This window comes from Cinclus cinclus, chromosome 9 (assembly GCF_963662255.1).
Source record: "Cinclus cinclus chromosome 9, bCinCin1.1, whole genome shotgun sequence".
NCBI classification, from domain to species: domain Eukaryota; kingdom Metazoa; phylum Chordata; class Aves; order Passeriformes; family Cinclidae; genus Cinclus; species Cinclus cinclus.
Genome location: NC_085054.1, coordinates 6,419,413 through 6,435,041, shown reverse-complemented (window position 1 = coordinate 6,435,041; position 15,629 = coordinate 6,419,413). Strand labels below are relative to the sequence as shown.

The window sequence follows — 15,629 nt, the reverse complement described above, 5'->3', positions numbered from 1 at the left end:
TTACAGTAACATGACTGTGTTTGGTAGTTACCACCACACAATAGGACAGGCTTGCCAGTTCATACTGGCTAAACAAAACAGTTCTGTTTAAAAAAAATTGTATTAGTTGAGATTCTTGGAAAAATTCTAATGACGGAAGTTTATATTAAAAGTCTTAATCAGAAAGCTCTTCCCCATTCTAATAGTAGAATTTCTACACAGTTCAGGATGCAAAATTTCAGGAAATCACCAAAGAACAGAGCAACAACAGACAACAGAAATAACACGTAAGCCAATAAGGACAGTCTCGTTTGGAGTGATGCACAAAATGACAGGTACCTCGAATTGCTGCTGGTTCTGGCTGTTTGGGCACAGTTACAGGTGTAGGCTCTTCCAGAACACCTTTCTTGGGCACCTTGGGAACTTCAAAGATATTAGTGTATTTTAGTTTTGTGGGCACTGCAGATGGCTGTGTAACAATAAGACAACCAGTAGTAAATGCACGCAGTCTTTTTTGACAAAGTGCTGTGGGTACATTCGGTCATCAGCTCTGCTGTGCTTCCAGCCTGGGGAATAACCAGGGTGTCCAACACATCACACAGGAGATGGGAACTCTGTGTGTGGTCTTTGTCTCTTGGTCAGGGTGGACATGTAGAAAATATATCTGGCTTCTTAGTAGCAGATGGTCAGAGATTTATTTGTGCAATCCTAGTAGATTTGTGCACCAGCCATGTTTCATAAATGACTGTGCTCTGTACTGGTTTAAGCAGTCACTGTCATTTTTTTATATGCCACTTTACTATTTTTATCCTTCAGGTTGACTTCATATGTCTTTTTCTGTCTCTGCATGTTTCCTCTATTCTTTAACTTCTCATATTTTCCCTCTCTCCTCTCCTGGCTTTCATTCTAATCACTAGATGTTACTTATAACTGTTTCCTCTTATAGTAATTTCAAATATTTAAATAATTATATCATCACTTTGAGGTGGTACTTCACTTGAGGAATGTCATTGTATTTCAGATGGAGAGAATTTGGTGGCAGAGGGAATGTTTTCTCTTGCCAGAGCTTGGGAGTTGAAAAGGAAAGGAAATGATATATCACTGCATCAACGTGTAGTGTCTTTGGTTTAGCGTGTCTTTAGTAATGTTTTTGTATTTCAATTGTAAATGCATTTTTAAAGGCTCACTGTATTACATGCTCACAGTAATTTTACAGCTCTTTAATGCTATTTATACGAAGTAACAGCTTTGAAAATCCCATAGTAGAAAATTATTATGTATGACCAATATACAGACAAATTATAAATAACAGTTGAAAGAAAATACTCTGCTCTGTTATACAGATATATGGAGATAATTGTGATGATTTTCCTCTATGTACTAAAACTGCTACTCTCTACTGAAATAATGAGTTTTTATCTATTTTGTCTTTTTCATAGAATCATCTAGGTTGCAAAAAAATCCTTTAGGATCATCAAATCTAACTGTAAATATAACACTGCTCAGTCCCACTAAACCATGTTTGAAGCCATCCCTACTAGTAATGTGAACAACTGTTTATGAATTCCTTCTCTTGCATCTATATGATTTTGGTTTTTTTTTTTGGCAGACAGGAGTTTATCATGGCTGCTTGATATGACATTAAAAAGATGTTTAGATAGTTTAATTTGAGGAAACATTTCACAACCCTGCACAGCAATTAATATTTGGCATAACTCTCCCATATTTTTGATATCAGAGTATACAGTGGAAGATCAATTTAAACTGAGATTCATTTAAAATAACCCTAAAAAGCAAACAACACCCTTTCTTATGATGACAATAGTGCTGACATGTACCTTTAGGAAGTGAAGCTTCTGCTTTTTTAGATAGAGCAGGGGGCACTTTCTTCTCTGGAGCAGTCCTCTCAGCCATCTCAGGCACTTCAAAGATATTAGTGCATTTCATTTTACAGTTAAAATAAAACTCAGTATTAAATACAGAGACTGAAACACAGAGGACAACAGACATGTTTTAAAGTAACAATTTAGCACACACTCATACTCAGTGTTATTTGTTTAACAAGCATCATTTAAAACAGATCAAAAATGACAGACAGAAAAAAGAGGTTAAATTAATACTTAGAAGATTCAGTGTGATTGTCATGTATTCATGGTAACACACAGCTTTGACTGATGTTTGTTTTGGTTTTTCAGGAACAGATAGAGAAATTTTCTTGTCTGGGACAGCTTTTTGGGCATTGCATGTTCTTTGAAGATATTAGTATCTATTAGTTACATGTATTAAGCTTTAAAATGAGCAGTGAAACAACATACTCAAGGGAAGTAAAAGAGATCCTATGCACAAGAGATACCTTTAGGCTGTGCAGCTGCTCTCTTTTTAGCAGCAACATGCTCTTCCTTTTCAGCCAGCTTGGCTGGTGGTGGTTCCTCTGGTGCCAAAAGGAGCTCTGGTTCTTTGGATGCCACTTCAGGCTGTGGTTTTCGCAGTGCTGTGGAAGGCTCTATGTTTTGGGGTGCTGAAACGGTTTCTGGTTCTGCAGACACCATGACAGGCTCTGGCACAAAAGGCTTTGATTTTCTGGACACAGCAGTAGGCATTGTCTTCTGGAAATCTGCAGCAAAGTCTGTTTCTTCAGCTGCTACAAACTCTGTTTTTTGGGACCGCACTAAATGTTTTGTTTTGGGGGGCACTACAACACGCTTTGATTTTTGAGTTAATTCAACTGTCTCTGACTCCTCAGACAGCACTGTGAGCTCATATTCCTCAGGGCCCATAAATGGTCCTGGTTTCTGGGATTTCAGAACTGGCTTTTGTTCTGGGGGCATCACACCATATTTCAACTTTTGGGGTTCTACGTCAGGCTTGGGTTCCTCAGGTACCACAACAAATTCTTGTTTCTCAAGCACTACAACATGTTCAAGTTTTTGGAATTCCTCAACAAGCTTCTGCTCTGGGGCCATCACGCCATATTTTAACCTTTGGGGTTCTATGTCAGGCTTGGGTTCCTCAGGTACCACAACAAATTCTTGTTTCTCAAGCACTACATGTGCTAGTTTTTGGGATTCCACAACAGGCTTCTGTTTTGGGGCCATCACACCATATTTCAGTTTTTGGGGTTCTACATCAGGCTTGGGTTCCTCAGGTACCACAACAAATTCTTGTTTCTCAAGCACTACAACATGTTCAAGTTTTTGGAATTCCTCAACAGGCTTCTGTTTTGGGGGCATCACACCATATTTTAGTTTTTGGGGTTCTACGTCAGGCTTGGGTTCCTCAGGTACCACAACAAATTCTTGTTTCTCAAGCACTACAATATGTTCAAGTTTTTGGGATTCCTCAACAGGCTTCTGTTTTGGGGCCATCACGCCATATTTTAGTTTTTGGGGTTCTACATCAGGCTTGGGTTCCTCAGGTACCACAACAAATTCTTGTTTCTCAAGAACTACAACATGTGCTAGCTTTTGGGATTCCACAACAGGCTTCTGTTTTGGGGGCATCACACCACGTTTTAGTTTTTGGGATGCCACATCAGGCTTGGGTTCCTCAGGTACCACAACAAACTGTGGTTTCTCAGGCACTACAACATGCTTTTGTTTTTGGGATTCCTCAACAGGCTTCTGTTTTGGAGGCATCACACCATGTTTTAGTTTTTGGGGTTCTACATCAGGCATGGGTTCCTCAGGTACCACAAAAACCTCTTGTTTCTCAAGCACTGCAATGTGTGCTAGCCTTTGGGATTCCTCAACAGGCTTCTGCTTTGGGGGCATCACGCTGTGTTTTAGCTTTTGGGATGCCACAGCAGGCTTGGGTTCCTCAGGTATCACAACGAACTCTGGTTTCTCAGGCACCACAATATCCTCTGTTTTTATGTGCCCTGTTTGTGTCCCAATAGATACTGATTTCTGGTGTGTCAAAACAACAGATTCTGATTTTTGGTGTGTCAAAACAGTCTCAGGCTCTTCAGATGTCAGAACATGCTCTAGTTTTTGAACTGCCTTTACAGGCTTTAGTTTTTGGGCCACTCCAGCCACTTCTGGTTCTTGCGGTCCCACCTCTTGAGGTTTTGGTTTTGCGTGTCCTGCAACAGACTTTGGTTCTCGAGCAACTGGAACAGGTACTTTCTTTTCTGGCAAAGTTGTCTTGGTTGCTTTATATACATAGAAGATATTAGTTCTAAATTTAGCAACTGCACTGACAGTCATACAAAAATTAAGCCAACCATAAAACATAAAAAGACAATTGTAATGAAAGTATTAAAAACGTTATCAAGTATATATCATTTATGCTGTCCTTTAAAATGATGAGTGTAGGACATTTTGACTTTTCTCTCAAGAGTACATACACATACTTTGCCCCACAAAACTCATGCTCCCATATGAAAATACACACATGCACTAATAATACAACTTAAGATATAAATAAAAGCCATAATTGTCAACAGAATGGACAAGACAAAAGATATTAATTGCACTGGAGGCAATAAGAAGAAGATTCTTTCAAGAAACAGCAGTGATGGCATCTAGATTTTCTTGGTGGAGCTCTTGGTTTTTCAATTAAATTGATAACTTCTGCTCTTAGCTACTAGAATGGGTACTTTTTTTCCTTCTCGTATTACAACTTTTATGTTTTTAGCTATCGTGGCTTTCATGAACCCAAGCAGGTAGAACAGTAAAAAGATGTAAAAAAAATAGTAAAAAGAACTGAAGCAGAATAATAGTAAGAGTGACGTACAGGCAATTCAGACATCCAAGATTTGCCACTATTTTTTCAAAAATAACCATATGTGCCTGTTTCACACATATATGTAGATAAATAGAACAAGCATAATTTAGAATTTCAGGAAAAAGAAAGCTTGGATAATTACAATGTTAAAGAAAAGAGGAAAAACATTATTTTTGTTATTTTATTAGTGTTGAGATTTACCTTCCTTTGGTGGGAGTTCTGGTTCCTCAGGTGCAGCCTCTGGTTCTGGGACAACCACAGGTTCAGGTATTTTTTGAACAGGTATTTTCTTTTCTGGAACAACTTTCTTCAGGACCTCAGGTTCTTTAAAGATATTTGTTTTAATTTCAGGAATTTGAAGAACAAGAATTAAAAAGACAATAATATCTCCAAAGTGAAAAAAAAATATTCCTAACAGCATCAGAAAAATGCCCACCCTAATAAACAATTTGGTTGTTTTTTTCCCCCCATATTGTTTTACACACACTAGTAGTAGCCACTGTTACTTGGAACTATTCACAAAGGAAGAAGACCACACAATCTTTAACACTTATAAATACAATATATAAAGTAGACAAAAAAGCTGCTAACACAAACACAAGAAAGATAATATTTAGAGAAACAGATTAAAATTTGTGTGCAATATTATTACTCTTGAACATATACCTTTGTGTGGTGGAGGTTCTGGTTTTTTAGGAACTTCAATGTGTATTTTTTCTTCTGAAATCACTTTCTTGGGTACCTCAGGCACTTTAAAAAAAACAGTTAATTTTATTTATGTATGTCTGCAGTGTTCAGACATTAAGAAAAAGTAAATCTCAGGGACATCAAAAGCATGGGTGGTTTTGGATGTGAATATGTAATTTCTCCTTTCCCTAGAGAAAATTCTCTCTGCTGCCTCACTGAGTTGCAGCTGCAAAAACTACAAATAAATCAACAAAAATATTTTATAAGACATTAACAGTAAAAGTAAATTACCATGATGGTAAAATGGTACCCTAGAAAATTAGGGGGTTTTTCTTTCCTTATATAAAATTACTTTTAGCCTCTGGATGTTCTGATTTCTTTGATACTTTAGCTGAAACCTCTTCTGTGGCCAATTCCTTTGGTACCTCAGACACTCGAAAAATATCAATAACTTTATACTATTAGAATTTCATAAACAACCCTAAAGCATAAGAGCAGATCACTCTGAGTGAAAACACCAACTACAAAGGTCTATTTTTTTTTCATTCAAAACATTTGCTCACTTGAAAAACCTTTGACAACAGAAGAAAATGCTAACAGAAATCTTGAATATGGTCTTCTATATTGTTAAGGCAAGTAAAGAATATTTTAATTCTGTACTTTTGTCATAATGTCAAGTATCTTAAGCTGGTATAATTTGTGAGGTTTTAGGCACAGCAACTTTGGTTATTTTTGTTCTACATCTACTTCCTTGGTTCCTTCAGGCCCTTTAGGAAATAGATTATTTTCAGTTATTATACATAATTTTACAGTTATGTTCAAAACTTTTCCGTGGAAATTGCCAAGGTTATTAATAAAACCTCTGATTTGAGTTGTTTTTTGTCTTGAGATTATTTTATTTCCCTGTAAAGTCCTAGGAAACACCTCAGAAACACCTTCTGTAGTTTCTTCTTCTACATCAGATTTTTTTCCATTTTATTCAAACATCTCCTGAATCTCTATTTGATTGACATTGTCTATTTTGCATTCCTTGTCACATTCTTCTATGTGTGATGACTTCTTGGTATCAATTTTGCACACAAGTTTTTCTTCTGTATTAGATGTATTAGACATCTCTCTCACTCATTCTAATCTCTCTTTTGGGGCTAGTTTTCCATTGTCCATCAGGACTATTTCACATCAGAGAGACTCTCTTTTCTCCACTTCTCTGAAGATTTCTGCTATTGTTCTCAAGTGCCAATCTCATTTCTGCTCAGCCACTTCAATATTTCTAGCACACTGGTACAGATTACAGCTATGATTCAAAAGAGAAGAATTTTAAACATAGTAACATATATAGAATTATATGGGCACAGAAAGTAAAAGTAATAAGAAAACACAAGCAAGCAGATAACTAATCTGCATGATCAAGATAGAGATTTTTTTCCTCTTCCCAATTTTAGTTTTCAGTAGTGCAACATACCTTTGGCTGGTGGTGGTTCTGGTTTTTTAGGGACAGCAGTGGGCACTTTCTCTTCTGGAATTTTCTTGGGCACCTCTGGCACTTTAAAGAAAACAGCATTCATTTTTCAAATTAAAACATTTAAAATATGTACATTGTAAAGAAGAAAGTATCACAAGGAGCATATCAGAAAGAAATGTAAAAAGAGAGACGTCATGGGAAAAGTGTTGTATACTATTCAATACTGATAGGATTTTGATAAATGAGTTTTGCTATAAACATTTGTCTAATGCTCAAGAGAAAGATCTCCTCCTCCAAAAGACACTATTATTGACATATAACTTTAGGTAGTGTTACTCTGGTTTTTTGAGGTATAACAATATTTACTGATTTCTTAGGTACCTTGTACACTTTAAAGATACTAGTGTAGTTTTAAAGATTACAAAAATTAAACATTCAATACAGAGACATAAGACAAAACACATAGGTATATAAAGATGTGACAAAACAAATGGATGGACAAGGATGCTTTGACAACAGTTACAACTTCTGAGAAGTCTTAATGGTTCTACCTCTCTGGCAAAGAGTAAGTTGGAAATTACTTTGTTTGGGATATTTTGTCATGCAGTTTTTTTTGTCATGCTCCCCACAAAGATGAGAAGAAGCTAAAGAAATCATGGCAAAAGCTGAACTTCAATGAAATGCCTTTTAAATTTCACACATAACAGTTCTTCACTGATGCTTGGCAGTACTATGTGATAATGACTGGGGTGGGAGAAGCTGTGCTGCCATTGGCTTGACAGTTCTTAATGCCACTCAGTCTGCTAGCTCAGACTTGCTTTTAAAATACCTGAATGAATTGGCTGTGCTGGTTTCTGTTCAAATTCTATTTCCATTCAAAATGAAATCAATTGATCCCTAAATTTAACATGAACAATGTGAAAAAGAGGGATAGGATGTACTTGCTAGAGTATGATCAGATTTCTAAGGCTGTACCCATGAAGTGAAAACATTCTGTAAATCTCACTGTGTGTTAACATGGCTAGAGCTTTCCTTATTTCTAGTCCTTTTTACTAGCTTCTGATACAATTTCTGGGTCACTCTTGGGTAGAATAAATAGATAAATTCAGCTAATTTTTAATGCTTTGACAGGAATAGTACAAAGAGCAGAAGAAACCTGCAGAAAAAGAATAAAAGGATTTGCTGACCTATACCTTTGGAAGCTTCTGGCTTTTTAGGCAGAGTTTTTCTTCAGGAATACATTTTTTTGGCAATTCAGACACTTGAAAGCTATTTACTGATTGTGATTTTCATTTTATGACTTAAACACAACTTGAGAAACAGAAAATAAGACACATACAACATAAACACCACAAATCCGACATGTTGACCATGAACTATTAAATCAGAAGCTATGTAAGAAACAGCAAAAACGTAAAGATGCTTATCACCAAAAGGCCTCATTTCTACCAGGCTCTCAAAGTACCTTTAGATGGTGGAGATTCTGGTCTTTTAGGCACAGGAGTAGGTTCTGGTTTTTTAGGCATAGCAATAGGTACTTTTTCTTCTGGAACAGCTTTCCTAATGGCTGCAGGCACTTTAAAGATATTAGTTCAATTTAGTGAAAGACATGTCATGAAAAATCTCATGTTTTTCATATAAGTAAGGTACTGAAAGAATGAATAAAAATATTAATTATGCTGGACAAGGACTAAAAGACAAACATGAATAATTTAATTTCCCCGGAGTTCAAGACTTAGCCAATTGAAGGAAGAGGTGATGAAGAAGTCATATACCTCTAGGTGCTGGAGCCTCCTCTTTCCTATGAACAGTAGAAATTTCTTCTTCTATGTGAATCTCCTCATAAACTTCATGCACTTGAAAGATATTAGTTTAAACACTTAAATTAACTTAGATTATCTTCAGAAAATGAGATAGCATGTTAGATAAATAACAAATATAATCAAATATTCAAGCTGCTCTGAAGATATACAGGTCTATTTTATATCTGTGTGTTAGGATGCTTTCAAATAAGGGATGAAAAACCCCTCATATTCTACCATGACCTGATCTCTGCAGTTTGTCAGAAGAAAGATATGTGATGTGTCCTAAACTGAGCTACTACCTTGAGTGCAGAGATAGGCCCTGTCTACCTAAGTTCTGTCACTTTTTCTTCTTTTTTCTTCATTTTTTTCCCCCTTTGGTCTGATCTCAAGTAGCACTTAATTTTAAGAACAACTGCAAGTGATATTTTTGAAATTATTTTTTACTGTTGCAAGTAACCAAAGCTGTTAAGTAAACTCAAGTTCATGATGACAGAATGCTCTAAAAATAATTGATATATGAAAACATTTTTTTATCATTTAAATCATACTTAAAATTTCTTATACCTGTAAAGTGTGAAGGTTCTTCTTTAGGTACAGCAGGAGGTATTTTTTCTTTGTGGACAGCTTTCATTCGTACTTCAGAAACTTAAAAATATTGGTTTATTTTAGAAATTTGCATTATGAAATAAGTAATACAGTTTTGTAAAAAAAATAAATCTACTAGAACAATAGGGAAAATATATGGTATTGAGATGTGAATAAAACTCAACAATTTCACCTTCTGGAGTCTATTATTTTTCTAACTCCTAGTGTTTATGGTTCTGAGTATGTTCTTTCTGAAAAGATAAATAGTTGGGGTTTTTTATATTTGGGGTTTTGTTTGTTCATTTGTGGGATGTTTTTGTGTGCATGTGTACGTGTGTGTTTAAGGATTTTCAGACCTAAAAAGGGTTTTAGTTTTTGAAATTTAAAAATTACCTATAAAAGGAAGGCAAAGTTCCAGTTCAGTTAACTAATTATTAGGTTTCCAACATGTATAGAGCTCTTCAGTTCTAGAATTGTGTCACAAAATTATGTTTCTAATAAAAATTTTGTGGCTTTTTGTTTTGTCTTGATTTAAAGTCGTACCTGAATCTTAACTTTTTTTAAAGCCCTTGATATGACTGCAAGGAGTCCTTTCACAAATAAGCTTCTCTCACAACCTTTCAGACTTTTTTTTCAATGTATTGTCAGAGAAAGCATTTTGAGAAATAGAACATGAGACATGAAGTCAAAAAAGTACAAGATTAATCCCTGTCTGATCCCTGAATCGCCTGCCTACTAAACTTCTGTGTCTAACTTAGTCTTCCTAAATTTTAAATTCTTGATGCAGAATGCATCAATCTGTTTAAGCAACTGCTTATAGAAAACAAACAAACAAACAAAACGCACTGTAAAGTGTCTATGGCATGTGGTTGTGCTGTTCAAGGAAAACAAGCAAGCTGGGTTTCTCACTTGGTATCTCACTTTCATAAGAGGTTAGAGAGAGTTAATTTATAGGTAATGTACCTTTAGCTGGAGGAGCTTCTTCTGCAGGTACAGCAGCAGGTATTTTCTTAAGTGGGACGGTTTTCTTTGTCACTGCAGATACTTCAAAGATATTACATTTTTTAAAGGACATTATAATACACAAAGTGTAAGTAGCAAAGAAGCAATGACAGACAGATAGCATCTAGAGAAACATTAGAATGAAAACATTAAATAACAGATTAGCACACAGATGGAATGATGAAGATGAGTAATTTGTAGGAATGTCTTGCTTTACAGATTGCTTGAAGGGTTGGTTTACCTTTAGTTGCTGGAGCTTCTGGTTCACTAGGAGCAATAAGAGGCATCTTTTCTTCTGTTGGAACTTCTCCATAAATTTCAGGTTCTTTAAAGATATTAGTTTATTTACCATATTTTAATATTAGTTACAAGACAGAAATAGAAAGACAAATAAAAACATGCAGAAATGCATATGGACAAGGAGCTTTTGAACATAAGTTATTTAAATATCTTTCAGCCTGATCATTGACTTAGTATTGCTAGAAGTTACCATTCCTAATTAGTAAAATGCATGTTTACAGAAATAATTTTATTTTCTAGTTTCTTAGTTCTGTGTATTAGATAGAATTTGTAACTGAATTTCACGTGTCTTCATTTGGAGTTAATGATCTCCATTGCAACTCAAAAATTAGGTGTTACTCAGGATGGCTCTTAAATCACGGTCTACTTAAGTTCCTTTCTTTGCTCCATTGTGACTCAAGTACTACCAGAATCAGAAACTTAATTTCTCACTTACTTTTGTCTCTTTTTCACATTATTAGAAGAAAAAAGTATAGCATTTTTAAAATGCTAAACTCCATTTTTACATTTAGTGTAACATTTTAAATTTAAAAGTTTTAAAATTACTGAATGATGTCTAAATTAAAAGATATGGATATATGGTTTTTTTTTAATAGTTTTAAAAATGAATCAAAAATATCTGATATTTTACAGAACAATATAGAGCATGACTTGATATATTCTCTGCAATTTACTATTTGGTAGATATGTACATTGATGTACCTTCATAAAGAGGAGGCTCCTCTTCTCTAGGGATAATGGTGGGTACTTTCTCTTCAAGGACAGCTCTCTTATGAAACTCAGGAACTTCAAAAATATTAGCTTTCTTTTAGTAACTCCAAAGTAATTTTCAACTTTTAATATCCCAAACAGAAATAAACCCAGAAAACTAAGATGTTTTGAGGTCTCGGAAACTTTTCAAGTATTACATATAAGTTCTAGAACTACCTCCTGGAACAATGAACTATGTGAAGAAATTTATGGTTTCAGCTCCCAAAAGAGAGCCATTTTCTTCCCTTACTGCATTGTCATGCTCTTCCTTCTGGTTGGTGTAACAGTTTTAATAGCTTTAAATTACTGGCTCTTGCCCTATTACTTCTTCACCAATATAATGACCTGTATATTGGTATCAAAACCACTGTTTAAACAAAATTCACAGCTATATTATACATAGAAAAGCACTGAAGCTTTTCATACTGGTGTTGTAAGCAGCAATACCTCCTCAGCATGTTTTAACTCATAATTCAGTGATTTACTGTCTAGCACATGTCTGAAATATTTGCTCCAGAGTTTGGGATTTATCAATGAGATTTCAATCTCTACGTAGAGCCTGGTTACTCTTACAGTGGTGTAAAGAACACAACAATTTTTAATGATGTTAGCTGGGAAAAATGGCACAAATATTTCCTTTCTGCAAAATCTGATATCAAAAGATCCTTTACCTTTTATTGGTGGAACTTCTATTTCAGGTGTACGTGTAGGTTTCTTTTCTTCAGGGACAGGTCTTTTGAGATCATCTGGCCCTTTAAGATATAATGTACTTTTAGGGCTTTCAAAGCTACTTGAAAAAAGTTAGAAAGAAGAAGAAAAGGTCTAACAAGGAGGATTCTTGAAACATCAAAGAATTAAATCCTTCCTGAAAGAACGTTTATGTTAGATTAGACAGAAGAATAACATATTAGTAAATACATTCTTGAAAGATTCCTTTCTAGTAGAAATAAAGATATTATTTCTTTCTGAACTATTTTCAGGTGCGAGTTAATGACACACATTTTTTAAAGTGATTCTAACATGATTTCAACAAATGACTTGAAGCCAACAAGCAAAAGAGACTCAATGAAAAACAGATAAAAAGAAACCCTTGTGGAGACATAAAACATATGCACATGTTTCTCAACAAATAATGAGGACAAAAGACTGAAATGAGAGTTCAAGTTTCACAAGGACAAGGAAGAGGAAGTATACCTTTAGCTGGTGGAGGTGCTTCCTTTTTAGGAATAGCAGGAGGTACTTTTTCTTTTGGAACAGGTTTCTTCGGCACTGCTGGCACTTTGAAAACATTGGTAGATTTTTTAAGAAAGTTTGCAGTATGAGTATTGCGTAAGAATAAAAGTTAAACAAAAAGAAAGCAATGCAAAGAGTCAGAAAACTTAGCAAAACACAAAAATATTTCTCAAATACATAAATACACATAATAGAAAAGAGGCAACCTATCTGGAGTATTTTGCTAGGTTTAACAGAGCTAGAGTTTCAGTATTCAGTGAAAGAAATCCACTGCTGTTTATGGATAAATTTTGGATAGGGATAGGCCTTAACAATTAGGTTTCATGTACTTTCAGCTCTAATTACTGGTTGCTGAGAATACAGTAAGGTTTCCATTTCTTATCAATTAACTTCCAAGCTTTTCTCTAAAAACAAACAAGCAAACTAATCCACTTTTCCCCACGGATTTAATTCTGTCAATTCATATGAGAAATAGCTACAAAAGTTAGCACAAAATTAATTTCTGAAAAATTTAGTGTTATGAACAAAAAAATTACAGAACTCTGGACGAGTGCAGTAACTTCTCTAGCCCTTACTGAAATTGCTCTTTGTGACATTTATGGTCCATAAAGCCTAATACAGAGAATACCTATAAAGATAGCACACACTCCAGCACATCATTAGGTTAAAGAAAGTTCCAGTTTATGTTGTGATGGCAAAAATTAAATTAAGATACTAACTTAATTCCCTTTTTCTCCAGGAAGTAATTTGTTTGATTTTTGTTTTGTTAAAGAAATAATATATTTTTTTCTTTAGTTATCTGTCTTTTATAGTATTGTGAAAGAAAAGAGGCTAGCAGGCAAATCAGAATAGGTAAAGTACTGGATTTAGGGATTCAGAGACTCATGCAGAAGGCTGTGCTTTCAAATTTATCAGATGGATGATGTACCTTTAGCTGGTGGAGCTTCTTTTTTAAGAGCAGGTACTTTTTCTTCTGGCAGAGGTCTTTTGGGCAACGCAGGCACTTTAAAAAATATGTCATTATGGATTATAAATTACTTTGGATGAAACAGATATAAAGACTGCAAGCAGAGGAATCACTCATTTGCAGAGGAACCATCTCATAATTTATACAGAAAAAAGGGAGAAGTCATCTCAGAATTCTTGAGTAATAAAATAAGAAATATCAAGGTGCATCTTTTTGATACATTGTAGATGCACTTTCTGTTTGGTGTGAGGGGTCCGAAGATCATAAATTTGAATGATGGGAAGGAAGGTTCTACATGAGTTCTAATATCTGTAACTCAAAGGAGCCAAACTTGACAAAAGAATTAAATAATAATGCATAAAAAGTAATTCAGGTTGAAGCTGAGTTACATCAGAAGATTAACATCTTCTCTGCTTGTGTTATGTCTCCACTATTTCACCCTTGGGCAGTCAGGGAGGGAACCCTCCTGGTTCAATTTACGTTGGAGGGAATTCTTTAGGACTAGGATAGAGACAACCTCAGAACTGATCGATCGTTACCAGCAACAGACACACATGAGACTATAAACAAGGCAAAATACAAACAAACACCCAAAGGAGGCTTAAGCAGTAACTGAAAACTCAACACACTATAAGAACAAAGAAGTCGTGACTTGATTTACCTATAGCTGGTTTGGTCTCATAAGCCTCCTCATATACCTCCTCATATTTCTCATAGATCTCTTCCTTCTCCTGAAACTCATACTTTTCATAGACGTCTTTTTCCTCAGCCTCTGCTTCATATTCCCGTTCCAGAATTTTCTTATATCCCTCAGGTTCTTCAGGTTCCTCGTATGCCTCAATTTCTTCAGCTTCCTGAATCTTCTCAAACTCTTCAATGCTTTCGTATGTCTCATACTTCTCATATTCTTCATAGGCATACTCATACTTCTCCACCACAGGTGCAGGAGCAGGGACCTTTTCTTTCCGGACAAGTTTCTTGGATACTTCAGGCACTTTAGAAACAGTATCATTGTTACTACCTGACAATTATTTAAATTATTTTTTTAATGTTAGCCAAGATAATTGACAAAGAACAGAGAATACGCATGACAACCTCAAGTGTAAGTTACATTAAATAATAAAATTACGCTTCTGAAAAAATATACATATTAAAAAAGAGTTTAGAATGAGGAGGAAAAAATATCTTTGAGAGAAATAAGAATAAATATATCTGTACCTTTGGTTGGTGTCGGTTCTTTGGGTTTGGGCACAACAGCTTGCACCTTCTCTTCTACCACAGCTCTTTTACGCACCTCTGTGACTTTAAAGATACAGATTTTGTTTAGGAATTAAAACCACCAAATTGCCTTAGAGGAGTGCACATAGAAAAGCACAAGAAACAGATCTTTATGGTTCAACAATGCAAACATTGAAAATGAAGAGTTTTAACATAAATTCAGACAAAGATCTTGTACAACAGAAATGAAAGTTAGAAGGAAGAAGGGTATTCCTAGCATAACTATTAATTATAAGGAGTACATATACCTTTTGCAGCTGGAACCTCCACTTTTTCAGCAGGAGCAACCAGCACCTTCTCTTCAGGAGCAACCTTCTTAGGCACCTTGGGTACTTTAAAGATAAGACCTAACTTCAGTGTACTCTTGCACAAATTTTAAATGGACACAAAGCCAGAATTTTAGAAACAACAGAGAAAAAACTTACAAACAAACAAATAGTGTAGTGAAAAATACAGTACAGGACAGAAAAACTGAAGTATCTCTTGCTAAACTCAACTTAGATCAAGAATATTATCAGTTAACCATAACAGCATTTACAGTCTGCAGTACCTTTGGCTGATGGAGGTGGCACCTTTTTAGGAACAGGTTCTTTCACTTCAGGAATGGGTTTCTTAGGCATCTCAGGTGCTTTAAAGACATTTTATTTTAAGAATGTCATCCACCAGTGGTATAAGAAAGAGAACAGAAAACATGTACAAAGAGACATGATAAGAACTGATCTGCAGAATGTGTTTTTAAAAGATGAAACAGACATTTAAACAAAAGACACTTTACACTCATAGGCAGACTTGTTGAGCAACTCAAATAATTTTAGAGCTTGTTTTGTGCTAGGAGTTTGACAGGCACCTTGAGATA

General features: G+C 35.1%; 1 protein-coding gene across 1 annotated transcript in view; it reads right to left on the bottom strand.

Moving 5' to 3' along the window:
- Positions 1–15,629, bottom strand: part of TTN (titin) — a 237,732-nt gene that overhangs the window by 114,552 nt on the left and 107,551 nt on the right. Inside the window, exons 139-151 of the mRNA XM_062498574.1 lie at positions 15,324–15,401; positions 15,022–15,105; positions 14,714–14,797; positions 14,157–14,516; positions 12,490–12,573; positions 11,967–12,047; positions 10,487–10,570; positions 8,629–8,709; positions 8,319–8,429; positions 6,854–6,934; positions 5,371–5,454; positions 4,906–5,028; positions 2,333–4,129 (exon numbers count right to left, since the gene is read on the bottom strand). Of these exons, the coding sequence (XP_062354558.1) occupies positions 2,333–4,129; positions 4,906–5,028; positions 5,371–5,454; positions 6,854–6,934; positions 8,319–8,429; positions 8,629–8,709; positions 10,487–10,570; positions 11,967–12,047; positions 12,490–12,573; positions 14,157–14,516; positions 14,714–14,797; positions 15,022–15,105; positions 15,324–15,401 (3,132 nt within the window). The remainder of the gene's footprint in view (positions 1–2,332; positions 4,130–4,905; positions 5,029–5,370; positions 5,455–6,853; positions 6,935–8,318; positions 8,430–8,628; positions 8,710–10,486; positions 10,571–11,966; positions 12,048–12,489; positions 12,574–14,156; positions 14,517–14,713; positions 14,798–15,021; positions 15,106–15,323; positions 15,402–15,629) is intronic.